The 19,478-nt window shown below is 44.5% G+C and overlaps 1 protein-coding gene across 5 annotated transcripts in view; it reads left to right on the top strand.

Moving 5' to 3' along the window:
- GARNL3 (GTPase activating Rap/RanGAP domain like 3) overlaps positions 1 to 16,972 on the top strand; it is a 170,371-nt gene extending 153,399 nt beyond the window's left edge. For all 5 annotated transcript variants that reach the window (XM_009457312.5, XM_054659081.2, XM_009457311.5 and 2 more), the window contains 6 exons: positions 6,849 to 6,956; positions 8,438 to 8,556; positions 10,604 to 10,742; positions 12,312 to 12,527; positions 14,045 to 14,171; positions 16,516 to 16,972. In XM_009457312.5, coding sequence (XP_009455587.1) covers positions 6,849 to 6,956; positions 8,438 to 8,556; positions 10,604 to 10,742; positions 12,312 to 12,527; positions 14,045 to 14,171; positions 16,516 to 16,687 — 881 coding nt within the window. In that variant the 3' untranslated portion in view covers positions 16,688 to 16,972. The remainder of the gene's footprint in view (positions 1 to 6,848; positions 6,957 to 8,437; positions 8,557 to 10,603; positions 10,743 to 12,311; positions 12,528 to 14,044; positions 14,172 to 16,515) is intronic.
- The last annotated feature ends 2,506 nt before the right edge of the window (positions 16,973 to 19,478 follow it).

The following is a 19,478-nucleotide window of genomic DNA, read 5'->3' as shown; positions in this document are numbered from 1 at the left end:
TTATGGGACGTTTTAAAGGATGTCTTATTACTTTTGCCAGAAAAACAGTACATCTTTTATTCAGTGACATCCTAGATTCAGTGAAATATGGTAAGTTTTGAAATCTAGGTAAGAAGAACAATTTTGTAGTTGAAAATAAATTCCTAAAATTGTCCTAAAAAATGGCAGAAAACCTGATTGAGTCAGTAAGTATAGAAGATATTGGAAAGTTTTTTAAAAACTAGCCTCCACAAAAGGGTCCCAACCCTCGTGGAATTTGGGACAAGGACAATCCAACATCACTGTAGAATCTAAGAAAAAGTTTGAACAAATGGACAAATATACTATGCTACTGAATGGGAAGACTTCATCTTGCAAAGATGTATATTTCTCCTCAGATGAAATAAATTAATGTGATTCCAGTCAGAATCCCAATTCTTTTCTCTTTATGCCTGGCATGTAGTAGGCACTCCATAAATATCTGCTAAGTGATTAGATGAGTGATTTGCCAAAAATTTTTTAAAAGATTTGTCATGAAGGATGATTATTTCTTTAACATAATTTATTGCAAAGCTACAATAATTAACACAGTATGATGCTGGTGCAAGAATAGACGAGCCACTCAATACAACAGAATAAAGTCCAGAAATAAACTCAAGTATATATAAAATGTATACGATGAAAGTAGCATTTCAAATCTGTAGAGACATGATGAATTTTTTTAAAGATAACGTTAGGACAATTGGACAAACTTTTGGAAAAAGTAAATGTATGCCTCTGTTTTTAGTTCTAAATAAATTAAAAGTGAAATATAAAAAGTCAGTGTCTGAAATTTATAAAAGAAAACATGAACCACTGTGTACCAAGTCTTAGCAGTGGAGAGAGCCTTTATAAGGACGACATTAAAGCAGAAGCCGGCCGGGAGGGGTGGCTCACACCCGTAATCCCAGCACTTTGGGAGGCTAAGGCGGGCAGATCACTTGAGGTCAGGAGTTCGAGACCAGACTGGCCAACATGGTGAGACCCCATCTCTACTAAAAATACAAAAATTAGCCGGGCGTGGTGGCATGTGCCTGTAATCCCAGCTACTTGGGAGGCTGAGGCAGGAGAATCGCTTGAACTTGGTGGGGCAGAGGTTGCAGTAAGCTGAGATCGTGCCATTGCACACCAGTCCAGCCTGGGCAAAAGAACCAGACTCCGTCTCAAAAAAAAAAAAAAAAAATGCAGAATCCATGAACAAAGTTTGAAAGATCTGATTACACAAAACTTAAAATTTCTATGCCAAAAAGAACCATAAAATTAAAAGAGAAACAGCAAACTGGGGAAAATATGTGTGAGTTTCCAAAAGGGCCAATATCATTAGTATAGGCTGGGCACGGTGGCTCACACCAGTAATCCCAGCACTTTGGGAAACCAAGTCGGACAGATCACTTGAGCTCAGGAGTTTGAGACCAGTCTGGCCAACATGGTAAACCCAGTCTCTACTAAAAATACAAAAAATTAGCCAGGCATGGTGGCACACGCTTGTAATCCCAGCTACTCAGGAGGCCAAGGCACAAGAATTGCTTGAACCAGGGAGGCACAGGATGCAATGAGCCAAGATTCTCGTGCCACTGCACTCCAGCCTGGGCAACAAAGCAAGACTCTGTCTCAAAAAAAAAAAAAAAAAAATCATTAACATAAAAAGAGATCTTACATATCAAAAAGATAAAGACGGCTGGGCACCATGGTCACGCCTGTAATCCCAGCACTTTGGGAGGCCAAGAGGGCAGATCACCTGAGGTCGGGAGTTCAAGACCAGCCTGGCCAACTTGGAGAAACCCTGTGTCTACTAAAAATATAAAAACCAACTGGGCGTGGTGGCCCATGCCTGTAATCCCAGCTATTCGGGAGGCTTAGGCAGGAGAATCGCTTGAACCCAGGAGGCGGAGGTTGTGGTGAGCCGAGATTGTGCCATTGCATTTCAGCCTAGGCAACAAGAGTGAAACTCCATCACAAAAAAACAAAACAAAAACAAAAACAGATAAAGGCATGAGCACCCATTAAAATATGAGAGAAGGATATGAGCAGATAATTTACAAAAGAAAGAAATCCAGTTACCCAATAAGCATTGTTAAAAGATAAATTTTGACACATTAAAATTTTTAAGAGTTTGAGCAGTGATTTTTATATATATTTTTTTTGTTTGTTTGTTTGTTTTGAGATGGAGTCTCACTTTATAGCCCAGGCTGGAGTGCAGTGGTGCCATCTCAGCTCACTGCAACCTCCGCCTCCCAAGTCCAAGTGATTGTCCCACCTCAGCCTCCCGAGTAGCTGGGATTACAGGTCCCCACCACTAGGCCCGGCTAATTTTTTTGTATTTTTAGTGGAGATGGGGTTTCACCATGGTGGCCAGGCTGGTCTCAAACTCCTGACCTCAAGTGATCTGCCCCCCTTGGCCTCCCAAAGTGCTGAGATTACAGGTGTGAGCCACTGAGCCCGGACAACAGTGATTTATTAATCAGGCAGCTCCAAACCTGAGGGAACAAAGGGAGGCTTTTATAGGGTGAATGCAGAAGCAAAGCAAAACAAGTATTTGATTTGCTAAAATGGAGCAGTAGCTTTACTTGGCTCATTCCAATGGAAAGTCCCTGGTTAGAGGTTAGTTGACGGTTTCTGGTTGGCTCCTAGAATATGACCTTTTACACTGAGTTGGGTTTTGGTTTGCTTATGTAGAAACTCACAGCACTGGGACCACCTCGTTCTAATGGCCTTGCAATTATTTTAACATCATGGGAAAAACTGTGCCCCACTGAGAATTTTAATATGCAAATTATCATTGTAATTATTTGGTCACTCAGACTGGCTGAGACTGTCAGAGTCATGGATTCTGGCACCCTCTCTCTGCACTGCTAGAAGTGGTCTAGATGGTACAGCCTTCTGGGGAAGAAGTTGGCAGGATGTGATTTTTAATGGACACAGCCTGTGTACTCACAGGCAATTATTATAAGACATAATCAGCAAACTGTGAATAATGAGTTCTTGATTGTCTGTTACAACATCATTTATAAAGCAGAAAGCTTTGGAAACTAAATGGAAACAGGAGGAAACTGGTAAAGATGTTTTGTTACATTCAAATACTGAAGTGCCATACAGTGAGTTAAAGTTATGTTCTTGAAAAATGCATAGAAGAAAATATACAATATAGTGAAGAAAGCAAATTATATTTTAAAGTCCAATTCTGTTTTTCTTTATAACATTTATCTTGCTTATTCATTCTGAATAAAAATACTTGAAGGAGAAATACCAAAATGCTATCAGTACTGGCCGGGTGCGGTGGCTCACACTTGTAATCCCAGCGCTTTGGGAGGCCAAGGCGGGTGGATCACCTGTGGTCAGGAGTTCGAGACCAGCCTGGCCAACATGGTGAAACCCCATCTCTACCAAAAATTAAAAAATTAGCCAGGCGTGGTGGGGCACGCCTTAGTCCCAGCTACTCGGGAGGCTGAGGCAGGAGAATTGCTTGAACCCAAGAGGCAGAACCCAAGAGGCATAGGTTGCAGTGAGCCAAAATCGTGCCACTGCACTCCAGCCTGGGTGATAGAGCAAGACTCTGTCTCAAAAAATATATGTGTATGTGTGTGTGTGTGTGTGTGTGTGTGTGTGTGTGTGTGTCTGTCAGTATTTCTCCCTGGGACATAGGGTTGCAGATGATTTTTTAAATTTTCTTCTTTATGTTTTTCTTTGTTCCTCAAATATTCTACAACAAAACACAGAAAAAAATAACGAAGCTCATAAAGATGTAGATATAGATACAAAGTATTTAACAGTAAATAACATTCTGAATAAAATAAAATCATGTGACTTACATATAACCCAGCAATCTATACAAGAGAAATGAATATATGTCCATGCAGACTTGTACAGGAATGTTCATAGCATCTTTATTAACAATAGCAAAAAGCAGAAACAACCCAAATGCCCATCAAATGGTAAGTAGATCAACAAAATGTAGGCTGTTCATACAGTGGAATATTATTTGGCCATAAAAAGGAATGATGCACTGACACATGGGTGAGCCTCAAAAACATCGAGCTCAGTCAAAGAAGCCAGACACAAAAGGCCACATGTCGCATGATGCAATTTATATGAAATGTCTGGAAAAGGCAAGTCCACAGACACAGAAGCAAATAAGTGGTTGACCAGGGCTAGGGGAAGAAATGGGGAGTGAGGTTTCATTTTAGGATGATGAGAGTTCTAAAATTAGATCATGGTGATGTTAGACAACCCTGTAAATATGCTAAAATTCATTGAATTGTACATTTTATTTTTTTTTTTTTGAGACAGTCTAGCTTTGTCACCAGGCTGGAGTGCAGTGGCGCGATCTTGGCTCACTGCAACCTCTACCTCCCGGGTTCAAGTGATTCTCCTGCCTTAGCCTCCCGAATAGCTGGGATTACAGGCATGCGCCACCACACCCAGCTGATTTTTGTATTTTTGGTAGAGACAGAGTTTCACCATGTTGGCCAAGATGGCCTCGATCTCCTGACCTCGTGATCCGCCCACCTCGGCTTCCCAAAGTGCTGGGATTACAGGCGAGAGCCACTACACCTGCCCGAATTGTACATTTTTAATGGATGAATTTTGTGGTCTATAAATTATCTCAGTAAAGCTGTTATTTTTAATAATTAAAAAATAAAATTGGTTTCATTATTTTTCAAACAGTAAACATACTAATGCAGCCAAGACCCAATTGCAACAAAACTCTATATCTACAGACTCATCAAGTTGCTAATTATATCATGTTTTATTCCTTTTTTTTCAGAAATTAGAAATGTGATTCTAAAATGTAGGTGGGGACATTTTGTGAACTAAAATGCATTAGCAGAATCCAAGATACTGGTCCTACATGTCATCTCTTCTCAGAGTAACACTACCATCTTTACCTCTACCCTCTGTAGACAGTTTTAAACATTTAAACGAATGAAATTATACAGTATGTGCTCAGATATCTAGCTTCTAGCTTTTCTTTTTTTTTTTTTTGAGATGGAGTCTCGCTCTGTCACCCAGGCTGGAGTGCAGTGGCGTGATCTCGGCTCACTGCAAGCTCCGCCTCCCGGGTTCACACCATTCTCCTGCCTCAGCCTCCTGAGTAGCTGGGACTACAGGTGCCCGCCACCACGCGTGGCTAATTTTTTTTTTTTTTTTTTGTATTTTTAGTAGAGACGGGGTTTCACCGTGTTAGCCAGGATGGTCTCGATCTCCTGACCTTGTGATCCTCCCGCCTGGGACTCACAAAGTGCCAGGATTACAAGCGTGAGCCACCGCGCCTGGCCGCTTTTCTTTTTTTGCTCAGTATTATGTCTGTGAGTCATCCCTGTTGTTGTGTGTCAATAATTAACATTCAGATGTTTAGTAACATCCATTCTTTATGATGTTAATAAAAATTCAGGCCGGCTCGGTGGCTCACGCCTGTAATCCCAACACTGTGGGAGGCTGGGGCGAGTGGATCACTTGAGGTCAGGAGTTCGACACCAGCCTGGCCAAATGGAGAAACCCCGCCTCTACTAAAAATGCAAAAACTAGCTGGGCATGGTGGCGGGCATCTGTAGTCCCAGCTACTTGGGAGGCTGAGGCAGGAGAATCGCTTGAACCTGGGAGGCAGAGGTTGCAATGAGCCGAGATCTCACCACTGCACTCCAGTCCAGGCAACAGAGCAAGACTCCGTCTCAAAAATTAAAAAAATAAAATAATAATAATAATAACTCCTTCTTTCATTGAGAAAGAAATGTATGGCTAAAACATGATGGTTTGGGAGGCTGAGACAAGAGGATTGCTTGAGCTCAGGAGTTGGAAACCAGCCTAGGCAACATAGAGAGACCTTGTCTCTACTGAAAAAAAAAAAAAAAAAAAAATTAGCTGGGTGTGCTGGTGTGCACCTGTAGCCCCAGCTACTGGGGGATTTAAAGTAGGAGGCTCACTTTAGCCTGGGATGGGGAGGCTGCAGTCAGCTGTAATCATGCCACTGCACTCCAGCCTGTGTGACAGAACAAGACTCTGTCTCCAAAAAAAATTTTTTTTAATTTAAATTTTAAAAATGTGATGGACCTCTGTAATAAATGGGGCCTTTGTTTCTCCACGGACTTTCTCACTCTAAGAGGGTCTGAACCACGTGGACTTGTGTTTAGAGCTTGCAGCAGGCCAGGAACAATGTAGTTGAATGAACCTTGTGTTAATCTAATACTGGTTGAGGTTCACCAAGAGGATACAAGCATATGGCTTCAAGTCCTCTTGAATAGTAATAAAATGTTAGGGGGTATCTGGCTCCCACCACCCTTGTCCTGAATGAGGCTCAAGGTGTGATCCGCCTTGCAGGAGGGCATTCTCCACCCAAGGGCTGCCGTCAGGTGTCCCTTCTTGACCGTTCACAAGTGTGGGAGACAGTAGGGCATAGGCATTCAGCACACGGGCTCTGCAGTCACGCAGACCTGTGTTCAAACCCTGCTTCCCCCACACAGTGCTTGTGAGACTTTGGACAAACTACTTCACCTCTCCTAACCTCAATTTTCTCATCTGTAAAGTGAGTGTAATGATGGTATCTACTTTGTGAAGTTCTACAGATTAAATGGGATAATGGCTTTAAAGCTCAGTGCCTGGCACATAGTAAATTCTCCCAAAACAGCAGCTCTTATTATTTGTAGTAGTAATATTATTCTGGCTCAGAATGCCTTTGACCCTAAGTATCCAGCATCATGGCGGTATTCATACTGGCTATTTATAAAGAACTAGCAGATAGGATACTATTCTTGTTGCCTGTTTTTCATTTCTTTAATTACAGTCATCTAAGTGTTGTCTCTAACAAAAATGAGTTGCTGTTGTTTTCATTGCAGACAGTTGCATCTATAAAAAGGTTTGCCCCTTTAATGGTGGCTCTTTTTTGGTTCAACCTTCTGCGTCAGATTTCCAGTTCTGTTGGAACCAGGCTCCCTATGCAATTGGTAAGAAAAGTCTTTATCATAACGCTTTTCTCCTTCATGGATATGTCTGAACTATTGTAAGCAAATCCTATGTAAGCAAATCACTGGCTTACTGCGAAATTGCTATAAATTATATGCGTACAATGAATATTCACAGCGTTCTTTTTCTTTTTCTTTTATTTTTGTTCCCCTTTTGGGACTATCGTCTTCTACTGTTCCTCCTAGCTTCTCTCAGTGCCTGAGCATGTATGCATTTGAGAGCAATTAAATGTCATTTTTCAGTACTTGGTTATCATTTCAGCACCTCAGTTCATTTCTGGGCCTCACTTTCCTTTTTCTAAAATTCAAGCGTAAGGTCTCCAGCCTCAAAATGCTGACTGACCTCGGGGAGAAGCACAGTGCTTTCAGGGCCATTGGTATATGTTTCATAGAAACTCAGGTACCTGCCTGCCACTAAAATGTCAGGACATGAGCGGCGATGCTTTGTGTTTGTGATTCAAGATCCACAACTGGCCATTGCCTTTTGGAAGTCAGATCAGAGCCAAGAATGTTCCAGTTCATTCTTTTGTCCTCACAATAAAACTGTGTGTTAATAGGTCCACAGGACAGCATTTTGAGAGGAAGGCAGAGGGACCAACCTAAGATCCTGGGAGGACCAGTTAGACTTGATGACAGATTAGATCTGGTAGACAGGAAAGGGAGGTTTTGAACCACGTTGCTGGAGGGGCTTGAAAGTCATGGCTGGAGGCATAGATGTGGTAGGCACAGTCACCAGGAAAGCCAGGAGAGCAGATGCGCTCATCCATGAAAAGAGTGCAGAGAGAGCCAGTGCGAAGAAGGGGACAACACGAAGTGCCAGGAAGAAAGAGGTGTGCCCCAGGGCAGCCAGGGCAGGCACAGTGCCTGGAAGCCAGTGTGTCATCCAAATCATTTCAAGCAGAGGGGCCAGCCCTTAACAAATAACTCAGCAAACCCCTTGATGCCGAGGGACACTGCGAGGGCCAGTGAGGAATAAGATGCAGCCCCGGCTCAGACGTGCAGCTGGAGGAGCACATGGGAGGAGCGAGGAGCACTGAGGGACACCAGGGCTGGGCCTTGAAGAGCGACCAAAGGGAAGGGTCCCAGGCAGGATGGCCTGGGCCTGCAGACAGAATGTCAGGCTGGCATCTGAACAACAGAAGGGACTCCCCACAGGACTATGGCAAGTGAGCTGCCTCGCTGGAAGATCAGGCAGTGGGGTTTCCATGGGGGAAAATGGCAGCAAGCATGGTGACAGTGCACACCTCCTGGGAGGCGCAGTGTGGCAACCGAGGGGAGGCTGTCTTGGGAACCCAGGCTACCTTAGGATCAGGGTGACATGCACATATGAAGGAAGGAGAGAAGCAGCGAGAGGAATGAGAGATGGAAGTTTCTAGAGAAGTGAGTGTGACTATGACACAGTCACAGCCCCTTCACGGCCACCAAGCCAGCAGCTGGGAGGTGACACTCCCGTTCCCTTGCAGTCTGTGCTTTCCCATATCTCCTGGCCTTCACCACCGACTCCATGGAGATCCGCCTGGTGGTGAACGGGAACCTGGTCCACACCGCAGTCGTGCCGCAGCTGCAGCTGGTGGCCTCCAGGGTGAGTAGGACTGGGATTTTATCTCTGAGTGGTTTGGGGGACCCCGGCACTGTGGGATTTCAGGTGAGCACAGAAGCCGCCTCTTGTCAAGTTAGGCTGATGAAGACCGGTGTCAGAATGCCAGCGCGAGATGGAAAGCCTGAAACCAGACTGATCTGTTGGGTTTTCATGTGTGATTTCTGTGGGCTTTCAGAACACTCCTCAGCTTTGTTAATAGTCATTAACTGGTGCTGGTGGCAGCTGGGGAGCACTTAGCTGAAAAGAGATATCCCTGATCAGAGACTGGGTCAGTTATTCATGTCACTGCTGCCCTGGAGGACAGTCCAAGTCTAGAAAAGTCAGAGCTTGCAATCTTTCTTCTTTTCCCACCCTCTATCCTCAGTTTGAATTCTTAGCCTATGAAACATGGCTAATTGATTAATCCCTGCCTCATAACCCACAGCTAGGGCAAAACGGAGGGATGCAGGAACAAAGATGCCTTCCAAGATGTCTTTTGTCGCTGGCATATAATCTGGGGGGTCTTGTTCTAGTCCCCTCCCCTGAGTCAGGCCCACAAAGTCCTCCCCAGCCCTGCCAGACTGGGCTGGCTCCCCCGCTGTGTCCCCTGTTCCCTTCCCTGGTCCTGACATCCATCACATTTGGTGGTAGGTGACTGCCTATTTGTTCATCTTTGCTGCTGCGCTGATGGTTCTGTGACAGCAGATGCCATGCTGTCTTACCATCATAGTACCAGTGGTGTGCTCAATGCTTCAGTCCCGCAGTGCTCTGGAAAATGTGTGTGTGTGCACATATGTGCATATATGTATGATATGTGTACATATCTGCATGTATGTATCATATGTGTGTACATTAGTTGATTGTAAATAGCTTACAATTTACAAATAATAAATATACAATGCTGTTTATCATAAAAATCCACTTAGCCAATTGGTTCTTACAAAATGTTTTTGTTAATATTTGCTGAACTCTTGTATCCATAGCCAACCTACAGTTGCAGTTCAACCATGATTTTACACTTGGAGTTATATCTCAATCCACTCATTTTTTTCCAATGTATATTGTCATTTAATCTGATAGGTAATCTGCTATAAAACTATTTTTCACCCTCATACAACTCATAGTCATTAAACTGAAACTTCTTTCAGCTTCTGTACCAGACTAAACACACTTCTACGTTTCTTGTTCATTACTAGTACTTTCTCCATCACCGTAAGTCTAGACAATCAACAAAACAACAAATCAAAGTCAAACTGATAGTCTTCGCTGGATTCCATGGTGTAAAGAGTCCCTCCATGATTGATTTCAAGCTGCCAGCGTGACGCCACTGCAGGTGGTGCTGGGGAGACGTGCATTATCCCCCATGGTGCAGTATCTCTCCCCCAAGCCCCACACAGACACTGTTGGTGTCAATAACTCCAGAGCAGATGTAATAGTAAGCACAGTCAAATAATTAGGAATGGCTGGATTTGGATATTTAGGGCCTTTGTTTTTTTAGGTTTGTATAATTTAATTTCTAATCATGGGTGTTTAGCAGCCAGTTTGCAAAATTCCTGAAAATTGGATCTCATAGATCACATCCAGCACACCACTGCTGTTAGCAGCAGCACCAGCGCATCACGGGTGTGCCTGAGTATCTGCTGGATCAGTGAATGAAGAATCCATTTCCCCATCTGCCAAATGGGCCTAACTGAATCCCTAAGATCTTTCCCGTTCTAACACTCCAGGTGCCTGAGATTCCTGTTAGGGAAGTGTGTGCTGTGTTTGTGACTGCAGAAGATGTGTGGTGGAACACTGACTGTTTTCTATTGTGGATCAACAAATAGATGATGAAAAGTGGCGGGGAGTGGAATACTCAGGAAAAGTGTAACTAGCCACGCTGGGCTTTCCTCCAGAAGGCTCCCTCCATCCCTCGCCCCGGCATCCCGCACTGCACTGTATGCTCCAAGGATGGGGACCAGTTGGAGGGTTTGCAGTGATGGCAGGAGGGCCAGTGGATGCAAGGCCTAGAACACCAGGCAGCCCGGTAATGCTCTCTCTTCCTTTCTAGTCGGATATATACTTCACAGCAACTGCAGCTGTGAATGAGGTCTCATCTGGAGGCAGCTCCAAGGGGGCCAGTGCCCGAAATTCTCCTCAGACACCCCCGGGCCGAGATACTCCAGTATTTCCTTCTTCCCTGGGGGAAGGTGAAGTCCAAGTTTTACTGTTTTATTAATATTTGTAATCCACTCTAATTTCTCTAGTTCGTTGTCTAATATCTACATGTGATTACTGTTTAAAGAAGTTACTATTTAAAGCCATTAAAAAAAGAAACCAGCTGAGTGTGGTGGCTCACGCCTATAATCCCAGCAGTTTGGGAAGCTGAGGCGGGCGGATCACCTAAGGCCAGGAGTTCAAGACCAGCCTGACCAACATGGTGAAACCCCATCTCTACTAAAAATACAAAAATTAGCCGGGTGTGGTGGCACACACCTGTAATCCCAGCTACTTGGGAGGCTGAGGCAGGAGAATCACTTGACCCTGGGAGGTGGATGTTGCAGTGAGCCGAGAGCACGCCATTGCACTCCAGCCTGGGCGATAGAGCGAGACTCTGTCTACAAAAAAAAAAAAAAAAAAGAAATCTTGCAGTCTGAATACATGGTTGTGTTCTTAAGAAACCTGGTGATAACAACGACAAAACTCCATTATAAAAATAATAAATAAATAAACTGGGCTAGGCACTGTGGCTCACACTTGTAATCCCAGCACTTTGGCAGGCTGAGGCAGATGGATCGCTTGAGCCCAGCAGTTCAAGACCAGCTGGGCAACATGGCAAAACCCTGTCTCTAAAAAAAAAAATACAAAAACTAGCTGGGCATGGTAACATGTGCCTGTAGTCCCAGCTACTTGGGAGGCTGAGGTGGGAGGATCACCTGAGCACCGGAGGTCAAGGCTGCATTGAGCCGGGATTGCACCTCTGCACTCCAGCCTGGGCAGCAGAGTGACTGTCTCTACAAAAACTAAAATTAAATTAGCTGGCTGTGGTGGCATGCACCTGTGGTCCCAGCTACTCAGGAGACTGAGGTGGGAGGATCACTTGAGCCTGGGAGGTCAAGGCTGCAGTAAGTCATGATTGCATCATTGCACTCCAGCCTGAGCGACAGAACAAGACCTTGTCTCAAAAAAAAAAAAAAAAAAAAAAAAAAGTTTCAGTGGGGAGGAGGGAGTTAAAGGCTATAGAGGTTCCAACTTGCAACAGCAGTTATTTTTCCTTCAGGGCTGTTAACAGTAGTGGGTTTTGAAAGCTAAAAGAATAGAGTCATCAAGCCTAGACATTCCCCAGCACATGCAGTCTTTCACTCTATCTGGCTTTGCCCGCAAACCCCAGAGGCCTCTGCTGTGGTTACCTCATCCCTTTGAACACAGTGCTTTTCGTAAATTCTTACCACATCACTCATCTTTATTGCACACAGTTAAGATAAAGCACAGAATTCCCCAAGCAGGGCAGCTTTTTGCTTTTCTTGTCTAGTCTTTTTTCCTGTGCAGTCACGAGTGCATTTTACCTAATTTACACATGAAAATGCTCTTAGAAAACGCAAAGCCATCAGGCACCCTCAAATTAGTGCTCCTGGCCAGCCCTCCCAGTGGGACATTACAGATCAGTGTGTGACATAACGTCTTCCTTCATGCTATGTTAAGGAACAAGAAATTACTCTCTTGTAAATAATGTGAACTTTTCTTAAAGTTCTGATGTTCTTTTTGAAATCACATTTCAGGTGAAATTCAATCAAAAAATCTGTACAAGATTCCACTTAGAAACCTCGTGGGCAGAAGCATCGAACGACCTCTGAAGTCGCCCTTAGTCTCCAAGGTCATCACCCCACCCACTCCCATCAGTGTGGGCCTCGCTGCCATTCCAGTCACGCACTCCTTGTCCCTGTCTCGCATGGAGATCAAAGAAATAGCAAGCAGGACCCGCAGGGAACTACTGGGTAATGGTTCTCAATCCTGGTTTCCACTGTCTGTGAACAGACCAGCTGGTTTTATCTTTGGATATGAATTGTCCTCAGAAACAATGAGTTAAAAAGGAAAGTTTCCTTTTAAGAAGGGATTTTTAAGTAAGTTCTAATGCCTCTATACCAAGGAATACACTATAATGTAGCCACCAACAGTGATGTTGTTGATCTATATTTATTGGTGTGGAAAGCTGCTCAAGCCATGTGAAGGGGGGAAATGGGCAGTTTATAAAACACTATGTCTAGTCTGATACAATTTTTAAAAATAAAAGTACCAATCTATGTATGATTTCCTAGAAAGGTGTCTAGAAGGATTTATATCCCACAGTCCTCAGACAACATTTTATGTTGGTATGTCCCAAAGTGGAAATGTACCATGTTTTTATACGTGTGTGTTCAGTTCCCTTATTACTTCTCCCAGCCCTAGACAGTGGGGGCAGGTCTGTGGATAGAACAGATGCAAGATATGTGTTGAGCTCATTTCTCTCAGTATAACTATGGGACTGGGCTCACACCTGTTATCCCAGCATTTTGGGAGAGGCTGAGGCAGGCAGATCACTTGAGTGCAGGAGTTCAAGACCAGCCTGGGTAACATGGTGAAACCCCATCTCTATAAAAAATAAAAAAATTAGCCAGCCACGGTGGCATGTGCCTACAGTCCCAGCTACTCAAGAAGCTGAGGCAAGAGAATCGATTGAGTCCGGGAGGTCAAGGCTACAGGGACCCATGATTACACCACTGCACTCCAGCCTGGGTGACAGAGTGACACCCTGTCTTTAAAAAAAAAAAAAAAAAAAAAGATGAGAGGCCAAACCAGAGAAACATAAAGCCCCTGATAAGTGTGAAAAGGTTAGACTGTTAGAAACCTTTTTGTTCAGATTTGTGGAAACAAAATAAGGAAAAATGGAAGTGACATGTTAAACCAGGAGAAACTGGTTTGAAAACTTAGACTGGGACCTGCATGAACGTTGGCCTGGGCACACCCCTGCCCTGCAGTAATATTCCCTGGAACAACTGCAGGAGGGGATTCGGGCCACCTGACAGGGCAGGACTAGACACTAACAAAGTCCATTGGTTTTTCAAGTTGGTGCCTTCCACTGTGTTTTGAAAATAAATGTATTGCTATTTTTAATGCAGCCTTCCATATCAAAGCTTGATCTGCCCACCACTGTTTACAAACCACTGAGCTTTTGCAAAATGGAACCTCTGAATTGGAGAATTACAGGGTTATCAACGGTAGGACTGTAAATCATCTGTCCTCATTAGGCTCTTTGAGTCTAATTTTTTTGCAAAGTGTGTATACTTTATAATCAGAAAAGAAAAACCTTCTACCAACCAGAAAACCAATAATTTGAAAATATATATTCTATCATCTTTCTTCCTGACTCTAGCACAACAATGCACCAGTTCCCAACCAAGAAAAAATAAGGGTCTTTTCTGTCTCCGTGGCAGCCCTGTGGTAGTGACCCTCTGACCTATGATTCTCAATCCAGGCCTCTCGGATGAAGGTGGACCCAAGTCAGAAGGAGCGCCAAAGGCCAAATCAAAACCCCGGAAACGGTTAGAAGAAAGCCAAGGAGGCCCCAAGCCAGGGGCAGTGAGGTCATCTAGCAGTGACAGGTAAAGAGAGGGAGAGGCCCCTGCTTGGAGTGGTGGACCTATGAGTCACAGCACTGCTCAGGAGGCCCCTTCTGGGGATTGATAATGCCACTAGTGGCCCCTGGCAGCTACAGCAGAGGGCCAGCAGCCTGTTCCTCTCTGAGGGTCCCCAGACCCTCAGGCCTGCCAGGGAGGGATCTAGACAAATGGGCACCCTTACCAGCAGTCAACTGCTAATTCAAATCTATTGAGACCTGGCCAGGCACAGTGGCTCATGCCTTTAATCCCAGCAGTTTGGGAGGCCAAGGCGGGCAGATCACCCAAGGTCAGGAGTTCGAGACTAGGCTGGCCAACACGGTGAAACCCCATCTCTACTAAAAATACAAAAAGTAGCCGGGCGTGGTGGCACATCCCTGTGGTCCCAGCTACTTGGGAGGTTGAGGCAGAAGAATCGCTTGAACATGAGAGGCGGAGGCTGCAGTCAGCCAAGATCGTGCCACTGCACTCCAGCCTGGGTAACAGAGCAAGACTTCATCTCAAAAAATATATATATAATATATATTTTAATATATATTTATTATATATTTTATATTTATATATTTAATATCTATTATATATATATGTAGAGAGAGAGAGACTTTTTCCTCACCAGATTGACAGAGAGTTTTTAAAATAAAAATGCTGGCTAGGCATGGTGGCTCATGCCTGTAATCCCAACACTTTGGGAGGATGAGAAGAGAAGGTCACATGAGCCCAAGAGTTCAATCCCAGCCTGGGCAACACAGCAAGACCCATCTCTACAAAAAAAAAAAAAATATATATATATATATATATTAGCTGGGTCTGGTGGCATGAGCCTGTAGTCCCAGTTACTTGGGAGGCTAAGGTGGAAAGATCACCTTCCTTCTGGGAGGTCAAGGCTGCAATGAGCCATGATCACACCACTGCACTCCAGCCTGGGTAACAGAGCAAGACCCCGTGTCAAAAAAAAACCAAAAAAACACTTAGTAAGACTGCAGGGAAACAGGTGCTCTCTATGCAGTAATGCAGTACTGGTAGCACATACACAGTCCAGCCTATCCGAATGCCAGGTCAGCATCACATGTCAATGAATAGTAGTTAAGTCACACTGATTTGTCCTATAAGATCTCTGTTATCCTTCAAGCAACATCACACGTGCTCCAGTGTGGGGAGTGATAGTTCGTATGTCCAAGCTTCATTCATTCACTCAACACACATTCTTGGAGCACCTAGGACTTAGTTGGGTATTAAGATATGGAAAGGACTAAGCCCCCACCTGTGCCTTCAAGGGGTTCCCAGGCCAGTGGCAAAGACCAACAAGGGTCCAGAAAATGACTGCATTCCAGCATGGCAGGTGCTGTGTAAGGAGGGTTGCCATCCAGCCCACACCTGGGGCAGGGAGGGTCTCAAACATCAGGGGAGGCTGAGCCTCCTCTCAGAAGTCATAACCTGACAAGGCCCCTGCCCTCAGGGACTTTGCATTCTAGTGTGGGAAAACAGACAGCCAACCTGTAAACAAGTAAGCAAATAAAATCATTTCAAATAGTGACAAGTGCTACAAGAAACTGAGAAGCAGTGACGGGGCTGGCACATAGAAGGTCTACTCTGAGAGAGGGGTCAAGGAAAGCTTTTTGAGGAAGTAGCATTGGGCTGGGCTTGGAATAAATGGGAAGAAGCTAGGGGAACAGCCCTTCTGACAGCAACTACCTCAGGGCAAGGGCCCCGAAGCAGGCCTAGCATGGCCAGTTAAAAGGCAGGAGGAAGAGTGGACAGGCTTGAGCATAGAGAACGGAGCCAGGAACTGTGTGAGGCCGAGAGTGGGCAGCAGCTGAGCCAGGTGGGCTTTTGCAGGCCAATGAGTATTTGTGGAATGCATTAACTCTCTGAGAAGTGGAAACCAATATTGGTCAAATTAATATGCAGCTATTGAGAGAGTCCTGAGGAGCTGGAGGAAACAGAGGGAGTCAGGGGTGCCCTGGGAGGCTGGAGGGATCACAGGCCTAGTCCCGGAACCTTGGCTATGAGTTTCAGCCTGAACCTCAGGCCCTGGGCACCCATGGGAGGGTTTTAGGCCGGATGACATTATCTGGATTTGCACTTTAGAAAGGTAGGTAAATAATGCCTCACAAACACCTTCCATGTGTCACACACTCGGCCTTTAATCCTCAAAACCCCCTGAGGTGATGGGGGTGGCATTCCAGCACTTCCCCACCTCTACCACATAACAGTGAGGGTTTGGGGAGCCAAACTCATGAGCTCAGATGAGCAGGAAATTGCCAGAAAAAAATAGGCCCAGTTCTGTGGTACTCCCAAGGATCCTCTTACAGTGACTTTTCTCTTCTAGGATCCCATCAGGCTCCTTGGAAAGTGCTCCTACTTCCGAAGCCAACCCTGAGGGGCACTCAGCCAGCTCTGACCAGGACCCTGTGGCAGACAGAGAGGGCAGCCCGGTCTCCGGCAGCAGCCCCTTCCAGCTCACGGCTTTCTCCGATGAAGACATTATAGACTTGAAGTAACAGAGTTGACTCTCATTTGCCATCTTTAGTTTTCTTATGGAGGTTTATACTCTTTAAACAGTTCTGATGTAATTTCTCAACAAAATGTGGCTTTTAGCCTGTCAGTGATCTATTGGACCAAACCTTCTGCACACTCGGCCAGTTCCCTCTCCAATGTCCGGTGCCATCTTTCCTGACCTTTGTTTCTTTCTGTTCAGGAACCATCAGTCCCCTTGTAATAAAGGTGGTAGATTTCATTGAGGTTTTAGATTGAAACTTTGAATAAATCAAAAATACTCATTCTTATTTACTGCAACCTTCTCATATTTTATATACTTAGATGGAAAATTATTTTTTCATTACAGTTTTGATTTATGTCACATAATGTGTTTCTTTTATAAAGAAAAGTCGTTGCTTTTTAACTTTATTATAAGTAAGTTTTTTTTCTGCACCTTTGGCCCCAGTTGCTGTTTCAGTTCACCGTGATTGGAACCAGCTGCATTCCTGCCTGTAGACTTTTGAGAAAAGTTGAATGGTTAGATCTTAGAAGCTCCTCCTTCTTCCCTGCATCTCATGAAAAATATTAAGGCATAGGAGCTTGTCAAAAGTCTTCAGATTATTTTGTGTGGTTTTATTGTTACTCTGCAATAATGTAACCAGAGAACAGCTACTCCTTGTGGTTAAAAGTATTCTCATTGTAATCCCAGTGCTTTGGAAGGCCAAGGTGGAAGGATCCCGTGTGCCCAGGAGTTTAAGGCTGCAGTGAGCTAAGATTGCACCACTGTACTCCAGTCTGGGCAACAGAGGGAGACCCTGTCTCCAAAAAAAAAAAAAAAAAGAAAGGAAAAGAAAAAAAAAAGAAAGCATTTTCAAACTCCTCCTTCTTTTTGAGTCCCCCTCACTCTTTCACATAAATGATATGAAGATAATAATTTGGTTTATCTGCCTTTCCTGGCTCCCTCTCCAGTGTGAACAGAAAGAAATGTGGACTGGGCCAAGTGCAAAAGAAATAGTGAAATCTCAGCCACTAGCCAAGAGGAGATCCAGTTTCACTAGCATTGTTTGCAAATATTTTAATCTGTGTGAAGAAGGTATTTTACCTTTGGTTTTAGTCTAGCCAATTCAATTTTATTCTATCTCTTCCTACTTACATTATTACATTATTCATCAAAGGAAACTTCCTGTTACCCCGTTAAAGCAGCTCAGAAGAGTTCTTCTGCAGGCTTTTTTTTTTTTTTTTTTTAGACAGAGTCTTACTCTATTGCCCAGGCTGGAGTGCAGTGGCACGATCTCGGCTCTCTGCAACCTCCACCTCCCAGGTTCAAGCCATTCTGCTGCCTCAGCCTCCTGAGTAGCTGGGATTACAGGCACGCATCACCACACCCAGCTAATTTTTGTATTTTAGTAGAGATGGGGTTTCACCATGTTGGCCAGGCTGGTCTCGAACTCCTGACCTCGTGATCCGCCCGCCTTGGCCTCCCAAAATGCTGGGATTATAGGTGTGAGCCACTATGCCCGGCCAGCAGGCCTTCTTTGTGAGTGTGGAGAACTGAGTTTGACAGGACCTTGGTCTGACAGATTTTATAGAAGTTTGGGTCGTACCTCCTAGTGGGCCTTGCACACTGTGGGGAAAGTTCCCCTCTCTGTCTTTTGTACAAACAGATCAGCATGATAGCCCAAGCTGAAGGTTGCTTGGTTCATCTTTGGCAGAAGGCAAGAGTCAAGAGTAGTAAAGACAGTGCTTTTTAGGTATACCCAGATGGGGCTGTTTATAACCAAATGTGTCTGCTCATATTCTTTGCAGCAGTTAGCATGCCCATTCTTCCTTTGTGTTTTTTATGCCCTTTTCCTATATAGGGGGAAAAAAACACTGTGTCTCAACCCCACCAACAGTTTAATGAATTATGTTTTATTATTCTTGCTTTTCAAATAAGGAAATAGGCTTAGGAAGGGGCAATGGTTTGAACCTGCAAGTTCTTTGACTCCAGAGCCCTTGCTTTCCCCACGTCTGCCATGCAGAGCCAGGCTAAGTGCCTTGTGTCAGCTGGATCTGGCTGGTGTTTTTCATGTTAAACTAATTTGTAAGCTTTATGAGCTTGTATCTGTGTTTTTCCTTTTTTTCCGGAAGTTTCTTGCTTCACAGTGTAGCATAAAAAAAACCCAAGGACTATTTTAGAGCATTCTTCCAAATCAGCAGCATTAGAGCCACCCACAATTTGACAAGAGTCACAGGTCTGAGGAGTGATGTAGCAAGGGCAAGAGGTGGACCCTACTGATCAGGCTGATGGTGCTTTGCCTATGAAAAGGGGGCAGGAGGCTGTTCTGGCAACATTATTTGTCTACAAAGGCCAAGAAGTGAGTTCTGCACACTCACGGGAAGGGAAGCCATCGGCCACAGGGTAGGAGCACCCTGCCTACATAATCCTTTCTGTGTACCCGACTGGCTGAGTCACACAGAAAATCATCTAACTGCAGTGTCTGCCTATGGAGTTGGAGGCACTGATCCACTCTGCACACACCAAGTGCCTCCTCTCCAGAGGAGGTCATGTCCATTGGGGGAAGGACGGAAGTAAACAGGGGATCACAAAGCGGTGATAAATGCTGTGATAAGAATACACATCTAGTGCTCGAGTTATCAAGCATTAGATGCTGTGGGAGTACAGAAGGGCAGTTGCCTAAGTCTTTAAGGATAGGCTTGTGGTCAGGACTGAAAAATGTTGGTTGCTAGAACCATCAAGTGACTGCAACATGTCAGTTGACTGTCTTCATCATACCGGTTAGCCTTTGAGTGCTTCACATGTCTTATATACAT

This window comes from Pan troglodytes, chromosome 11 (assembly GCF_028858775.2).
Source record: "Pan troglodytes isolate AG18354 chromosome 11, NHGRI_mPanTro3-v2.0_pri, whole genome shotgun sequence".
NCBI classification, from domain to species: Eukaryota; Metazoa; Chordata; class Mammalia; order Primates; family Hominidae; genus Pan; species Pan troglodytes.
Note: the sequence above shows the minus strand (reverse complement) of the source record. Positions and strands in the feature narration are given on the sequence as shown.